An 18,081-nucleotide genomic window follows, 5' to 3' on the forward strand; every position below is an offset into this window, starting at 1 on the left:
GGATTTATCCATTATCTTTTCATCGTTTTAGCTCTGTTTGGATATTTGGTAAAATCAGTTTCGAGTCTTAGTATTCAGTTACATAAATTAAAGCCTTTGCATTTGAGATTTCTCACAAAATGTGTTTCTTTACGCCCGTCTTGGATTACAGCTTCAAATGAGGCTGAAAGTTGCATCAAGCAGGACATCGAAGATCATGTATATCGTGTTCGCGGCGAAGGAGAATTTTTAAAAATTTGTCAGGTTAGAGGTTTGAAACGTATGAGCAAGCAATTTTGGTGATAAGGGCTTTATGGAAAAGTATTATGGTATTTGCTCCTGTCCCAATAAGACCCTTTCAAGTGAAAGGAGATAGTTCTTTGTGGTATCTTGCTTTAGTCACAAAAGGGTGTTCCTTGGAAACATCCATATCCAAAGGCAAACTCAATAAACCAAATACTTTATTCATATCAGATTATTTTAAAACTGTGACAAGGTTAGTTTTATTGCATTACTTTTGTTTGATCATCTTCTCTTAATCAGGTCTCTCTTAAAAATCTCTCTTTTTTCCGTTTAGGGATATAATTTCGTCTGCTTTGCTCCTCTTGGCATCTCCCGTAAGGTGTTGTTTTGAGCTTGACTCTATTTTCATAGAGGAGGAGATATTTCCGTTATCCTATGGTGTTTATACCATTGAATTGGTGCCCAAGTTCGTGAGATTTGATGTACAAGGTCAGTTGTTTTTAACATCTCTAGTTTTTTTTTATGCCCGTATGTGCAAGCTTTTAACGAGGTGGGTGCAGGTGAGTATCAAATTGATGACCTTCGGGTACGCACAAAGTTGAAGACTCTTTTGCTGGAGATCATGAATCGATCTCGTATTGGGCCTGGTCCAGAAGCAGAATTTGACCTTTTCTTGCTTCACCGACGGTTGTCAAAATATGGATTTAAAGCCTAATATGAAAGTATATACTACTAGGTACGTAAAACGATCCGAATTGTATTAAAAATTGTATTTTGCTTGCGATTTTACAATGTGATTTTATGAAGTGATCTTGTCGACCTCCCCTGTATCTTATGTAAAATCCCGATTTCAACGATATTGCTGTCACTGTGAATTAACTTTAATTGACTAGAATGGACTTTGAAATTTAGCTTAATAGTTTTCGCAATCAAAACAGTGTAAGAGGTTGGTAAATGTTTTTGGAAATAAATCAATAATTTTCATGACTTTAAAAAATTTTTTTATAAGCATTCTACTTGCTGTGGCCTTAGATTAAATGATTATTGTATGGTGCACTAAAAGGGTGAGGAGTAGATGATTCTATTGTGAGTGCTTCCTTTTCTGTCCTCAAGATCTGTACTATCTTTTTTGGTCAGATTTTAGCAATTGCTCAAAATCATGTCCTTTTGATGTTCTAAGAACATGTGTAAGATTAGTGAAGTTAAATATTTCGCCTTTGGTTGATTGGTTTGCTTTGTGGTTGTTGATGCGTCAGAGATATCCTTAAAATTGCTGGTTTCTTTCTTTGTCACTGTCAAAACCTCGAATGTTGCCTTTGACCCCCTTTTTGGTGTATGTCTCTCTTTCTTAAAATTGCTGGTTTCTTTCTTTGACACTGTCAAAACCTCGAATGTTGCCTTTGACCCCCTGTTTGGTGTATGTCTCTCTTTCTTCTTGCCATTTTAGAGATTTTCTTTCAAGAATCCTATATATGTTTTATTTGCTTAAAGCTCGGGCATTCATCATTTGAATTGCAGACTTCCTACTGAATGGTATTACAATGTGCTGTTTGCATCGAAGGTTGAGCGCATGGAATTGATTGAGCGCTTATATGAACTCTTCAATGGATCTGAAAAATATGTTGTTTATTGTGAGGAGACTAAAGATGCTTTTGGAAAGGATTGGGATAAGAAACTGTTAAGCCTATATTATCGATTAATGGCAGATGAGAGCTGGAATAGAGATGGTTCGAAAAATTTTATAAAGAAAAAAGACATGTCCTTTTGGGGGGTAATGCGGGAGATGTCGAGATGAAGCGTTGCATTGCAGCATAAGAGAGACAGTTTTGTGAACTTTGAAGAACGCCACGAGGTAAATGTCTTCTTTTAGGACACTACCTTTTACTTGTCTTAACCACAATCTCATTCCTGATGGGGTTTTTTTTTTTTATGTCGCAGGAAACTGAATTGAAGAGGGTTGACATGCTTGTGGAGTTGGTGCATGAAATCTTCCCATGTCACATTGCCGCATTAGCTCGAGGGGCATCTATAATGAAGTGGCCTCTAGCTATGGATTTTAAAAGATCTACAATGCACTGGCCTATATCTTGGGATCTGGCAGAAGGTTTGCGTATAGATCCCAGATTGCAAATTTAATATGAAAACTTGTGTTGAATCAGCAAAGTTATGATTTGGCTCTCCCTTGTGGATCCTTGATGTATTTTGTTTTTCTTTTGCTTCCTAGTTATCTTATGACTCATTATTTTGCTATTCATCTACATATGTTGTCTATCTTTTGGGAGTGATTATTGGGTCGGGTCAGGCCTAACCCGGTACTTTTTATTATATGGATAACCCGCTAGGAAAACCCTGTTTAGGATTATTGGATAACAGGGTCACTGGTTCCTTGACAGGGCCAAAAACAAAACAGTGAAACACCTAAAGGTGCAAAACGAATTAGAGCAAAACAAGTAGTTACATTAAAAACCATATAAAGAAATAAATCTTCAAATCCAACAGATAAGTCTGATACATTGTATCATGTCTATAATAAGGCTGGATGATCCACTGATCCAGGTGCAAAGTAAACTAAATGAACCTGAATTGAGAAGACAGAAACAGAGCAACAAACAATAAACAACAGAACAAAGGAATTATCCACGCATCATGAAATTCGACATTATATCATACCAATGAACCTAATAATCTCGTATGAAGTCAACATAAGCTACCAATGGTTGTCTTCCACTATGAATTACAACACTGAAATTTATTCTTTATATCTGATTTTCTTCCCCAAGGTGAGGGATTGAAAAGGTCGGTCCCTATGTGTAGGAAATTACATTTTAGACCCCATTAAAACTTGACACGTCAGCCCTGCCATGAGTAGAGAGTGTGTGCTTCATTTCATTGTTCAGACAAGATTACCTGATTCTTTGCATGCTTCATGTCTTCCATATTCAACGACCTCAAAGTAATCACGTGTTCTTCTTTGTTTTCATTCTTTGTATCCGCGGCACCTTCTGAGCTTGTACCCTCTTCAACTTTCTTCTTCTCTTGTAAGAAAATTTTCAAGGTAGAAATTTTAAGAAATATCTTTGAGTGTAATGTTATTAAAAGAATGCAGAAAGAAGAGAACGTTGTGAAGAAAGATATAAAGTTCAAGTAGTTATACCCTTTCCTTTGATAACTCCTGTTGTATTAGCTCCCTAACGGGTCTATAAGCTGTCGTTACACAGAAATTCTGTTTACATTAGTACACACATAAGCTGATCATATTTGATAGCGAATTCTGTTAGCCACGTCTCTTATTAGAGACCTAAAGTGGCCCACTTGCCACATCAAATAGAGGTAACGACTAGTTAAAGCTGTTGTGATTAAGTGGCTATAATTTCGGTTGTAGTTGAGTAGTGGATAAACCCACTACCAGTAAACTTCCTTGATGGTAGGAAGTAAAACGATTATTTGAATTTCAAGAGTCCCTGATCTAACATATATATAAAGGTTTGTGACCACCATCAAGTCATACATTCTTGAAAAGGTATAGACCAGAAAATACTTGAGATATTATAGCTAGCAAAAGGGTGTTCTTTTACCTGGGTTTTCTCTGGACAATTTCTGCAAGAGGCTTGAACAACAATGGCTGGAGGTATGTAATTATTCCGCTGTGTATAACATGACTCTGTTATTCTTTCAAATTCAACTGACAATTATTAGTTCGGGGGAGGTTGGACAACAAACCTTAAGATCGCTTCCACTATCCTTCAGTCATGACGGCAAGCTCATTGAAGTCAATATTATCAATTTTTTCTTTTGACAGAAGAGTTTTTTCAAGATCCTTTCTCTTTTCTCAACATATGGAAGACCAACCATGATCTTGCTCAATCTGGAAAAGTTTTGGAGTCAGGAAAATTGAATTTAGCCCACTGCTTTATATTTTTATGAAAAGGTTACTTGCGCTCAAACCGCCTGAAAATTGCTTCATCAAGGTCAAATGGTCTGTTGGTTGCGGCAAGAACAAGGATTTTTTCACCATTTCTTGACAACAGCCCATCCCAGTGTGTCATGAACTCGTTCTTAATCTTCCGCATAGCCTCATGTTCTCTAACTCTTGTCTGCTGCCCAAGCATGCTATCGATCTCATCCACAAATATAATAATAGGGGAAACCTTTGCTGCCAGAGTGAATAGAGCTCGAACATTCTTTTCATCTTCACCAAACCATTTGAAAGTAATGGTGGACGTTGAGACATTGATGAAACTTGCTCCAGCTTCATTCGCAATGGCCATTGCCAGCATTTTTTTCCCATTACCTGGAGGACCTGATATGCTCCTTTCTCCTTATCCTAGCATAATTTGGATATGACAATGGGAAGGAAAATTACAGAGAAACAAGAAAGCAAGAAGAAGAACAAATCTCGTATATTTCTTAACTGCCCCTTTACAAACTAATTCACACTACTTATATAGCTAAACATACTGACTCAACTAATAACATCCAATCAGGACATGCCACGTATACATCAATAAACTCAGGACCACAAAATGACTACAATATCCTCAGGTTCATATCAATTCCATCTCCCTTGAAATATTCCTTGTCCTCAAGGAATGAACAACCAAACAACTAAAACAGCAAAGCAGTCCACAAAAAGAATTCACGCCTCATTGCAAAACCAGTAGCTTTCAAACAAGCAATCCAAGTTGGAAGTCATAGAATTTAACCACAAACTTAGTCAGATAAAGATGTTGTCTTCAACAGAATTTCCCTTCGATGGCTTCTTAGGTGTGGATGTGATTGTTGCTTGAATCTCCAATCACCACATTGTGACCAGCATATGCAAAAGCCACATCACCCAATGTACTAAAGAAATTGAAAACTTTTCCTGCCGTAGTTGTGGCTTTGTACACATATTGTACATCCTCCGGAACACCCTTGTACACTGCTGCTGACCAAGATGTAATTGGAAGCCAATCATCAAATGCCTTATGTTCTGCTAATCTTTCATCTATGCAACTTTTCCATTCCAAACTTGGCTTGCAATGATCCCTGAATATTGAGTAGCAAAAACTGTTAGCAACAACTATCAGCACATGCTGCCGATTCCTTGTGAACCACTGGGCACCCTTTCTAAAGTCTTGGAACTCAACTTCAGGTAGCATACACTCTATGTACCTGCCATTCTCAAGAGGACCAGGATCCACAAAGTTGTCAACAAAGCTGATATTTGAGAACATCATATTCTCCTTCTTTGCCAACTGAAATTTCCCAGGTCTCATCTCTTTGGAATCAAAACAATAAAATATTTTATCGATTCCAGGATCAAATGAGAATTTATTGGTTCCATAGAATGAAATCATTTCAAAAAGAAGCTCCAAAGAAGTACGAGAAAACCAAAAGTTGTTTTGGCATTTTCACAAACAACTTATGGGCACCATCAATTAATCCATATTTTGTATGAAAATAAAGCAATCCAACTATCATTTCCATACCACTTCTCTGCTGTTTAGACTTAATACTCAAAGCTAATTTGAAATCAAGAGTATCTCTTACCTGCAAATTTTTGCCAAAAAACGAAAAGTATGTTTCAGCTACAATGTAAGGCAACTTCATCGAGTTCACAACCAGTTGTGGCAACTCAATATCAACCACAATTGCTGGGGTGACATTTCCGAACATCATCTGCTAGTGAACCTTGATCTTGATTTTTCTGTCCGATCAACTCACGGCGTAGACTTTCAAATCCAGTGGATAACGTCACATCTAGTCGTGATTCAAAAGAATCAAAAGAAATTGTCACATTTGTGATAAGAGAATGCAGTTTATCAACAATTTTGTCCATGGAAGCTTCAAGATTAGAGACTCTGTTTTCCATGGTTGATGTGCAAAAGTGTTGTTCATGGTGAGACTTGCTCAGAAAAGAACAATGAGGATCAACGAAAAGAAATCAGAGGAGGAACGGATTCGATACCAATTGATATCCTCCTTTCTCCTTATCCTAGCATAGTTTGGAAATGACGATGGGAAGGAAAATTACAGAGAAACAAGAAAGCAAGAAGAAGAACAAATCTCGTATATTTCTTAATGGCCTCTTTACAAACTAATTCACACTACTTTATATAGCTAATCATACCGACTCAACTAATAACATCCAATGAGGATATGCCACGTATACATCAATAAACTCAGGACCGCAAAATGACTATAATATCCTCATGTTCATATTAGGACCAAATAGCAATATGCCTCTACAAGGCTTACGAGGTCCACCTTTGAAGGGGTCCGCTCTTCGAAGTGGGAGCATGACCAGTTCCTGAAGTGACTCTTTAATTTCATCCATGTTACCGATATCTTCAAATGTCACCCCAATCTCATGTGCAGAGACACAACTTCTGGCCTGATACGCTTCTCAAACTCATTGTCAGGATGAACTTCCTGTTAAAAGCCATGAGATTACATTAGTAAGACAACTGAAAGAATGAACTACATAGCAGCATAGGTTCCTTGAAAGAGATTAAACCAAAGGGAAACCTATGATATGAAATTTCCACACTTGAAATAAGTTAACAATTACTAAATCTCCTACATCATCCTTTACTACAAACAAATTTAAAGGATATGAATCAGGGGAATAGATCAACCACAAGACAAAACAGAACACTTAAAAAACCAAAGAATTCCATTTTTCAAATGTAGTAAATGCTCAGAGCATCTAACAAATTGATCCACGGTTTCTCCATCTCAAATCTCATAAGCCACTATCATCTAAAGTGTGATAGTATGTGCTTACAACTTTGGGCAAAGGTGGTTTATCGCCTTCCTTCTTTGGAACAGAAACAGATTTCTCGGTCTCACTTTTATTCTTAGGTGCCTGGGCTTCAGATTTTGCTCAGTCTTTGACTGACGACTTCTTATGCTTCAATTTCCTACAATCAATGGAACGTTTAAACGATGGAAGTGCGTTTCGAAATAGATTAACATTTAATGTACAGTTTCCTATTATCCTATCATCAAATCATAAGAAGTTATACTATACAAACATAAACACACCTTTCCAGCATCACCATTGGTCTCTAGTTTTAGGGTATCTTTCCCTTCACTTTTCCCTTCCTGGAATATGCTCAATCCATGGGATAATAATTACGTATAATATTCTTGGCTTATTTATTGATTGAGGGAATATGGAAGAGAAACTGTAGCTATATATCTGTTAGATGATATATCAAGCTTACCGTTGCGGTATTCTGGATCCTTATTGTACATCATATGATAAGATATTGCCGACATCACAATTTCTTCTATGTAATTCTGAGAATCATTGTGTCTGCATGGAAAATTGAACCCAGATCATCACAATCAAGATCATTTGATGTGAGTACCTCTGCTATGTGGTTTTTGTTATCTTGAAACTGGAGCATCTTCATTTCCTCTTCTAGTTGGGCTTTCCAGATGGTCGGATGAGTTTCATCTTCAGGTGGTTTGATCTCAATGTTGTATGGGAATAAAGTGCCAACTCGTTCGTCCACTTCTCCGCAATCATCTTCTGTGTTCAATAACTGGGAACCAAGTATTAATATTTAACCTGAAACCTTCTTCAACAACTTGTGAAACAAATTGTACAGTTTTAGTGATTGTAGAAGAATTTTTTTAACCTCCTTTATGTATAAAATGATAGACCCAGTTTCTGATATTGAAATCAAAACCTATAAGAGGGAACTGATAAGCTTATTGTTGGATATAACAGATTACTAATGTCAAGTGAAAGAATAGTTAAAACAAGATTACTTGTTAAAAAAGGAGATTGTGGACAAAGCAAATTTTCTGCGATGAAATACCTTGTAAAGTGACTGGAGGAAAAGTTTCTCATCAAAACACCAGTTGCTTGTGTGTCTGAGCAGAGCTAGAGAAACAAAGCAATTTCAGATTAGCATTCAGCTAATGACCTCATAAAATCCTTATGTATGAAAATATTACTAAGTAACGAGTATATTCATAGTGGCAAGAATAATGTCTTAATGATAACGAACGAGTAATGAGTCCAATTAGGAGTCAAATAAAATTCGAAGGATAACCTGGATTAGTAGAAGCACATTGGGAGGAAATGTTGCTCATGTCAGATGAAGCAGAGGAATTTCTATAAAGTTTTGAAGGATAACTAGAAGCTTCCGCATCCCTACAGATGAAGGCACTGATTTAGAAGCAATACATGGGAAGAAACAAGCACATAACCTGAAAATAGGCAAAGCTGTCCCTAAACTAAACAAAGCCCATACTAGAAAACCTTGGGTACTAAGGGAGACCCATACCCCTTATAAACAATACCTTACCTCCCACATCTTCCGATGTGGGACAATCTTATCAATACCCTCCCCTTCAAGACCAACGCCTACGTTGGTCGAGCACCATGGCCGGCCCCTCCGTAGGGCCCTTGCCCCTTGGGTCGAGCACTATGGCCGGCCACTCAGCAGGTGCGGCCCCAAGTTGAAGGCACAACAAGATCGTACGCTCCCACATCTAAACAAAGCCCATACTAGAAAACCTTGGTTACTAAGGGAGGCCCATACCTCCCCCTATAAACAATACGTTAGCTCCCACATCTTCCGATGTGGGACAATCCTATCAATACCCTCCCCTTCAAGACCAACGCCCACGTTGGTCGAGCACCATGGCCGGCCCCTCCGTAGGGCCCTTGCCCCTTGGGTCGAGCACCATGGCCGGCCACTCAGCAGGTGCGACCCCAAGTTGAAGGCATAACAAGATCGTACGCTACCACATCTAAACAAAGCCCATACTAGAAAACCTTGGGTACTAAGGGAGGCCCATACCTCCCCCTATAAACAATACCTTAGCTCCCATATCTTCCGATGTGAGACAATCCTATCAATACCCTCCCCTTCAAGACCAACGCCCACGTTGGTCTAGCACCATGGCCGACCACTTAGTAGGTGCGGCCCCAAGTTGAAGGCACAACAATATCGTACGCTCTAATACCATAGATAAAGTCACGTTGTTCGAGCACCACGGCCGGCCCCTTGCCCCCAGGTCGAGCACCATGGCCGGCCACTCCGCAGGTGTGGCCCCAAGTTGAAGGCACAACAAGAACGTACGCTCCGATACCATTGATAAAGTCACTACAGCCTTGGGTACAGCCGGCTCATATGGGTGGGTGTCGGTTAAGCCTTGGGTACTGAGTGTGTATGAGCATGTCTCTATCAATGGTATCGGAGCATAATTCTGTTGTGCCTTCAACTTGGGGCCGTGCCTGAGGAGTGGCCGGCCATGGTGCTCGACCAATGTAGGTGTTGGTCTTGAAGGGGAGAGTATTGATAGGATTGTTCCACATCGAAGGTGTTGTTTATAGGGGGGAGGTATGAGCCTCCCTTAGTACCCAAGGTTTTCTAGTATGGGCTGGGAGGCCTTGGGTACAGCCGGCCCATAACCCAAGTTGAAGGCACAACAAGATCGTGCGGCCGTGCCTGCGGAGTGGCCGGCCATGGTGCTCGACCAATGTAGGTGTTGGTCTTGAAGGGGAGAGTATTGATAGGATTGTTCCACATCGAAGGTGTTGTTTATAGGGGGAGGTATGGGCCTCCCTTAGTACCCAATGTTTTCTAGTATGGGCTGGGAGGCCTTGGGTACAGCCGGCCCATAACCCAAGTTGAAGGCACAACAAGATCGTGCGCTCCGATACCTTTGATAAAGTCACGTTGGTCGAGCACCACAGCCGGCCCCTCCGTAGGGCCCTTGCCCCCGGGTCTAGCACCATGGCCGGCCACTCCGCAGGTGCGGCCCCAAGTTGAAGGCACAACAAGATCGTACGCTCCGATACCATTGATAAAGTCGCGCCCATACAAGCTCAGCACCCAAGACCCAACTGACATCCATCCATGTGGGCCGGCTGTACCCAAGGCCTCCCAGCCCATACACGAAAACCTTGGGTACTAAGGGAGGCCCATACCTCCCCCATATAAACAACACCTTAGCTCCCACATCTTCCGATGTGGGACAATCCTATCACTGTCCCTAAACTAAACAAAGCCTTATGTCTCAAGAATTTGATATGTATATTTAAAATTATAGATATAATCTACCTTGATTTGACATCCATAACACTGCTCTGCCTTCTCGACGTTCCTGCAACAAAATTCTTGATCAGAACTCAATTTTGGAGCAGGTGAGCCACGTAGATAAATAATGACAAAAGACATGTTGACTAACTTGATGTTTTTAGTAAAAACCATGATAACAAGGAGATGATGATCTAAACAGACTTTCAAAATCTAAACAATCAGATAAAAGAGATATTGAGCTAGAAGGATGCATATTCTACTCCTAGGAACAAAAGATACATATGATATACAATGATTTGTGATAATTTTCCTTATACCTCTTGTTTCTTCCCACAGAGGAAGCATTGAAAAGGAACCTAACAAGCTGGACATTCGTTCCAGTGTCACCTCTGAGATGGACCTCTTGAAAGACTACCAAAAAGAAATTAAAAATGAAAATTAGAATGCATTGTTGACCATGAAAGCTACCCTTTTACATGCCTGACAGTTACTGAACAATGTGGCAAGCAATGCGGGCACACCATCAAACAACAATGCATAGTTAATTACTTCATTTCACTGCTAAATGTTATGAAAAGTGATAATAGAATGGTATGCAAAATTTCACGTTCACGTCTCATGACTTCATTAGAAAAGGATGCAATAGAAGTGAACAAGAAAAACTTAAATGCAAGTTTTTGGCCCAAAAAATTATCCCTAATGCATCAACTTAAGTCAGGGAAACCTTACAAATTCCATTTTGGTGAAGCCGTATTTGCTCTGCATCTATGGAAAGGTAATCACAGCAAACGTAAATATGTCTTAAGTTGAATCAAACATAAGGCATGTCAAAGTTTTTGATAGGCACCTTTCGCAAAAAATCATCAATATCCAGTAACAATAGCTTTGACTCAAAATAATGTGTTAAAGCCTTCGCAAGTATTTGATGATAAAATTCTGCAAGAAGATTAACAAAATTTGGTTAGAAATTCACAAAGATAAATGTACATTTTTAACACAGATAATCTCATTTTCATACCAGCTGGTCCTGAGAGCAAAATAGCCATACTTGTAGGTGAGAGGTTCCGGTTGTGCTTGGAAACATCATAATGCTTTAGATGTACATACGCATCACTTGTCAATAACATGTTTCTTCTTCTTCTTCTTCTTCTCCCGTAAGAAATTATTCAAGGTATAAATTTTTCAGAAATATCGTTGAGTGCTGATGTTAATAAAAGTATGCAGAAGAGAATAATACTGTGGAGAGGATATAAAGTTCAAGTAGTTATACCTTTTCCTTCGGTAACTCTTGTTGTATTAGCTCCCTAATGGGTTTATAAGCTGCCGTTACACATAAATTTTGTTTACAGTAGTACACACAAAAGCTGATCATATTCGATAGCGAATTCAACTGACAATTATTAGTTCGGGGGAGGTTGGACAACAAACCTTAAGATCGCTTCCACTATATCCTTCAGTCACGACGGCAAGCTCCTTGAGGTCAATAATATCAGTTTTTTCTTTTGACAGATGAGTTTTCAAGATCCTTTCTCTGTTCTCAACAGATGGAAGACCAACCTTGATCCTGCTCAATCTGGAAAAGTTTTGGAGTCAGAAAAAATGAATCAAGCCCTTTGCTTTATTTTTTATGAAAAAGTTGTCTGCGCTCAAACTGCCTAATTATTGCTTCATCAAGGTCAAGTGGTTTGTTGGTTCCAGCAAGAACAAGAATTCTTTCATCATTTTTTTACAACAGCCCATCCCAGTGTGTCATGAACTCGTTCTTAATCTTCCACATAGCCTCATGTTCTCCAACTCTCGTCCGCTGCCCCAGCATGCTATCGACCTCGTCCACAAATATAATCGTAGGGCAAACCTTTGCTGCCAGAGTGAATAGAGCTCAAACATTCTTTTCATCTTCACCAAACCATTTGGAAGTAATGGTGGACATTGAGACATTGATGAAACTTGCTCCAGCTTCATTCACAATGGCCTTTGCCAGCATTATTTTCCCAATACCTGGAGGACCAAATATCAATATGCCTCTACAAGGCTTAAGAAGTCCACCTTTGAAGAGGTGCGGTCTTCGAAGTGGGAGAATGGCAAGTTCCTGAAGTGATTCTTTAATTTCATCCATGGCACCAATATCTTCAAATGTCACCCCAATTTCATTTTCAGGGATAACTTCTGGCCTGATATACTTCTCAAACTCGTTGTCAGGAGAAACTTCCTGTTAAAAGTCATGAGATTACATTGGTAAGACAACTGAAAGAACGAACTGCATAGGTTCCTCGAAAGAGATTAAATCATTAAACCAAAGGGAAACCTATAATATGAAACTTCCAAAATTGAAATAAGTTGATAATTACTCCAATTACTAAATCTTCTACAACCTCCTTTGCTGCAAACAAATTTAAAGGATATGAATCATGGGAATAGATCAGCCACAGGACAAAGCAGAGCACTTAAAAAGACCATCTAAGGAATCCGATTTTTCAAATGAAGTAATTGCTCGAAGCATCTAACAAATTGATCCAAGGTTTCTCAATCTCAAATCTCATAAACCGCTATCATCTAAAGTGCAATATTATATACTTACAACTTTGGGCAAAGGTGGATTTTCGCCTTCCTTCTTTTGGAACAGAAACAAATTTCTTGGTCACACTTTTATTCTCAGGTGCCTGGGCTTCATATTTTGACTCAATCTTTGCACTGACAGCCTCTTCCCCTTCAGTTTCCTACAATCAATGGAACGTTTATAAGTTGAAGTGCATTTCAAAATAGATTAAGCATTTAATGTACAATTTCCAATTATCATATCATCAAATCATAAGAAATTATACTATAAAAACATAAAACAAACCTTTCCAGCATCACCATTGGTATCTAGTTTCAGGGTATCTTTCCCTTCACTTTTCCCTTACTGGAATATGCTCAATCCATGGGACAAGCAGGTGTAGAGCCCGATAATGATTAGTGTTGTGGTATTTAGTACCCGCTAAAAATATAACGATTCCAAATCCAAATTATACTCGCAAGTGCACGAATCAATTGTAGTATAGAAGTAGCAAATACGAGTGTCGTACCCACAAGGACTGAATATTAAATATCAATGAATCCAACTCTTCGTAATTATCAGTGGAAACAAAATGAATAAAAAATTAACACTAGGGATCAAATTTCACCAACTCTATTTGTATTTACATTATTTAGCCAACAATTATCATTTTATTCATGCATGTCAAAGATCAAGTCCCCTAATTTATGTAATAGTCATGGGCATCTGACTCTCCACGTCTATTCTCAATTGCAACCAATCATGGGCATGTGGATTGGCTAGGAAATCAAGAATGCATTATGATTTATGGTAACTTATGTAGCGATTACAAAGATCCTAGCATATGACATCTATGTCTAGGTAACTCCGGTGCTAATTGTAAGAAGCTGGTCTCAAATTGGACATGGACATTTGCCTCAATTTGCATCATGGTAATCAAACCTAGATGGTAGCTAAACATCAGGATTTAATTATCAATAAAGAATGGCTAATTAACACTTGACATAACATAAATAAACTAATAATTAAACAAACCAAATTTATTTAGATACAATATAGTGGATCCATCATCACCCTAGTAAGAAGATTAGTTCCTCATTTTAGGTTTACATAACCAACAATTAGTCTCACAAAATTCTAGAAAGAATATGTGAGAGAATTGTTATAAAAGAGAAAATAAAACTCAAGAACTCACTCTCTAATTCTTCTTCTCCTCTTGCCTCTTTCTCCCCTCCTTCAATGCTGTCTTGTATTCCTTCCTCCCCCTTTCTTCTCTCCCTAGCTCTCCATTTATAGGAAATTAGGAGCTATCCATCCATTGAGAATTTTCAAACCAAAATGTTGAATGGCCAACCATGTCAAAGTAAGACATGTCACAACCATTGAAAAATAGAGTGTTGCACATGGCCAATTTGTACTATAAAAATGATGGTGATGCATGGAATGATGTCAATAGAGATATACATATATGTGTATATATGTATAGGTTGAAATGGTAATGGTTTTGACAAATCATGTAGTGGGCTTTCAAATGATAATCAAGAAATGGGTCAAGATGGTAGTGGACACAAGCAAATGGGCTCTTCATGAAATGGGCCAGCAAATGTTGAACATGGGTTGGTATGAATTTGGGCCTGAAAATATGAAAACAAATATAAAGTGAGTGAGAATGATATTTGTATTTTAATGGTGTAATAATCACTTTAAGCCCTAATTATATGACAAATGCCTTAATAATTCATTATTAAAAGTGTACATTTTTGGCACTTATCATATTCTTGGTTTATTTATTGATTGAGAGAATATGGAAGAGAAACTGCCATGTACCTGTTAGATGATATAACATGCTTTCCATTGCGGTATTCTGGATCGTTATTGTACGTCAGATGATAAGATATTGCCAACACCACAATTTCTTCTATGTAATTACTGAGAACCATTGTGTATGCATGGCAAATTGAACCCAGATCATCACATTCAAGATCATTTGATGTGAGTACCTCTGCTATGTGGTTTTTGTTATCTTGAAACTAGAGCATCTTCATGTCCTCTTCTAGTTGGGCTTTCCAGCTGACTAGATGATTTTCATCTTCAGGTGTTTTGATCTCAATGTTGTATGGGAATAAAGTGCCAACTCGTTTGCCCACTTCTCTGCAATCATCATCTTCTAGGTCCAATGTTTGGGAACCAAGTATCAATATTGAACCTGAAACCTTCTTCAACAACTTGTACAGTCTTTGGGATTGCAGAAGAAGATTTTCAACATCCCTTATGTATAAAACCAGTTGCTTGTGTGTTTGAGCAGAGCTAGAGAAACAAAGCAATTCCAGATTAGCATTCAGCTAATTACCTCATAAAATCCTTATCTATGAAACTGAGTAACAAGTATATTCATAACGACAAGACTAACGCCTTAATCAAAGGAGAACGACTAGCAAGTAATGAGTGCAATTGGGAGAGAAATAAAATTCGAAGGATAGCCTGGATTAGTAGAAGCACATTGGGAAGAAATGCTGCTCATGTCAGATGAAGCATAGGAATTTCTATGGAGTTTTGAAGGATAAGAAGCAGCTTCCGCGCCCCGACAGATAAAGGCAGTGATTTAGAAATAATACAAGGGAAGATACAAACAAAGAACCTGAAACCAGGCAAAGCTATCCCTAAACTAGACAGTGCCTTGTGTTTCAAGAATTCGAGATATAATATTTGAAGTTATAGTTGCATAATATACCTCGATTTGACATACATAACACTGCTATGCCTTCTCAATGTTCCTGCAACAAAATTCTTGATCAGAAGTTCATAACTCAATTTTGGAGCAGGGGAGCAACAGAGATAAATAATGACATAAAATTTGTTGATTAACTTGATGTTTTTAGTAAAACTACAAGGCATAATAAAAACCATGATAGCAAGGAGATGACGATCTAAACAGACTTTCAAAATCTAACAATCAGATAAAAGAGATATTCGGCTAGAAGGATTCATATTCTACTCCTAGGAACAAAAGATGCATACGATATACAATGATTTGTGCAAATTTTCTTTTGTGCCTCCTGTTTCTTCCCATGGAGGGAGCATTGAAAAGGAACCTAACAAGCTGGAAATGCATTCCAGTGTCACTTCTGTAGTAACTGGTTTATGTCCGGTCGAAGAATAATTAATACAAATAAAAATAAAAATAATAATAATGCAAAAATTCAAAATTCAAGAACCCGTTTCATAGGCCCACATGCTTACAAAAAATTCAAAGCTTGTTTTTTGGACCCATAAGCATACAAAAATCCTAAGGCCCATTTCTTGGACTGTTAGCCCATAAAAATTCAAACCTAAGCCCAGAAGATCTAAACCCTCGAAAATATCTAAAAAACAGGATAATTAAATAAATAATAAATAAAAGAAAAACCTTAAGAGGGAAAGATGGTTCCTTTATTAGGGTTTTACAAAAGTAAGAAAAAGACGAAAATGTTAGTCTTTTAAAAAAGTGAGAAAAATAAGGTTTTAAAGGGCATTTTTGGAATGTAAAAATATTAGTTGGGAAGATAAAAGAGGAGGCAGCCGCACAATTGGAAAAAAGGGGGAAGAAAAGAAAAAGGGTTTAGGTGAGAAAGAGAGAGGGCCGGCGCAACCAAGAAAATGGGAGGAAAAAGGGTTTTAGGGGTCTTGGAGAGAGAAAGCAAGAGAAGAGGCGGCAGAGTTGGGAGAAAAGACAAAGAAAAAAGAAAGAAAACAGAGGAACCAACCGTGAGAAAGAAAAGCCAACAAAGAAAAGAGAGGAAAAATCGTGAGTCAAGGAGGGTTGCTGAGAGAGCTTTTCGTCAATCGGAGCCGTTGCGCGACGGTAGAAAAGGAGGATTTTCGATTGCTTTGAGAAGGTAATATCTCATACACACTTTGATTCTTTGGGTTCCATTTCCTCGGTTCTGTCTCTGTTGATACTAGGTTTTGATTTTCCTGGTTTGAACTTCCTTTTGATTCATTTGTTCGGACTTTGGGTTTCGATATTTGTTTGTTCACACTAGTATATTCACTACGATTGATACTTGATCTATGTAATGTTTGTTAGAGCATTTGCATTGGTCTCTGTAAACAATGATCTGTTGCTATAATACCGCGAAAGTCGTACAGATTGAAGTCAAAACACGCCTACAATGACATCTGTCCCAACTACATATAATACCGACAATCGGTTATGGTGCAATAAGTGTAGCGATGCATTAATGAATCTGAAACAATAAAATATAATAAAATATTTTAGTACTGGTTGTGAACTTTTTGTATATCATAATTTTCTATTAAACTATTACAATATTCTATTCTATTCAATTGATAAAATAAAAACATTAAGTTAATAACTTAATATTAAAACAAAACTAACAACACAAATGTTAAATTAATAAAAATATTAAATTAATAACATATAAATTAAAGCTAAGCATACAAAAGTTTAATCGAAGAACAAGATTACGAGAAAATAAACATATCGAACAACAATATTACTAAGCATTGCTATGAATATTCCACAAATGCTCCACAAGGTCAGCTTGAAGTTGAGTATGCATTTCTCTATCTTGGATGCGGATGTATTGGTCAATAAAGTCTCGAAATTCACGAGTTCGTAAGTGTTCTAGTACTGGCGTAGGAGGACCATCTTCAGCCTGATCATACATGTCTGCAATGTCGGGTTGAACGTGTAAATGTCGTTCATCTTCAATAATCATATTGTGCATTATTATGCATTATCATAGGGATTGTCTTCACAAAAGTAGCCCACAACGGGTAGATACCGTCTGCAAGATAGTAACCCATTGAGTAATGCCGATCATTGACATTATAGTGACCTTCAATAAAGCCACGATCGATATACAATCGTGGAGTACGTGATGATGAGACTCGCATCCTCTCTAACCTTTGTTGTTCCGCTTCGAATACGAGCATCTCTTCTAACTCTTCATCGGAGGAAGAGTCGAAAACAGATTCTTGAAACCATTTTTTAAAAAATGAACCCATTTGATTGTGGAAATGATGATAGCAAATACAATAGAGTTGAAATTGGAGAGCAAGAATGAAGGAAGCAATTGTTGTAAGCAACAAATTAAGGTCGTCTCTTTTTATAAATTTAGAAATATAGCCGTTAGGAATCTTTACTTTTCAAATATAACCGTTAGGAATATTTACTTTTCAAATATAGCCGTTGAAAAGATTTATTTTTCAAATATAACCGTTAAAAATCTGTACTTTTGAAATATAGCGTTGAGAATATTTGTTTTTACT

General features: G+C 37.9%; 1 protein-coding gene and 2 pseudogenes across 1 annotated transcript; 1 reads left to right on the forward strand and 2 right to left on the reverse strand.

The window, feature by feature from the left end:
• The first annotated feature begins 810 nt into the window (after nt 1-810).
• On the forward strand, nt 811-2,032 carry LOC119985761. The gene is made up of 2 exons (XM_038830139.1): nt 811-958; nt 1,741-2,032. Exons 1-2 carry the CDS (start codon nt 921-923, stop codon nt 2,015-2,017), a joined length of 315 nt encoding a protein of 104 aa, XP_038686067.1. The 5' UTR covers nt 811-920; the 3' UTR covers nt 2,018-2,032.
• Nucleotides 2,033-3,459: 1,427 nt separating this feature from the next.
• On the reverse strand, nt 3,460-12,284 carry LOC119985764 (annotated as a pseudogene).
• Nucleotides 11,536-17,817, reverse strand: LOC119985599 (annotated as a pseudogene).
• Between the last annotated feature and the right edge of the window lie 264 nt (nt 17,818-18,081).

Source organism: Tripterygium wilfordii, chromosome 19 (assembly GCF_013401445.1).
Source record: "Tripterygium wilfordii isolate XIE 37 chromosome 19, ASM1340144v1, whole genome shotgun sequence".
NCBI lineage: Eukaryota > Viridiplantae > Streptophyta > Magnoliopsida > Celastrales > Celastraceae > Tripterygium > Tripterygium wilfordii.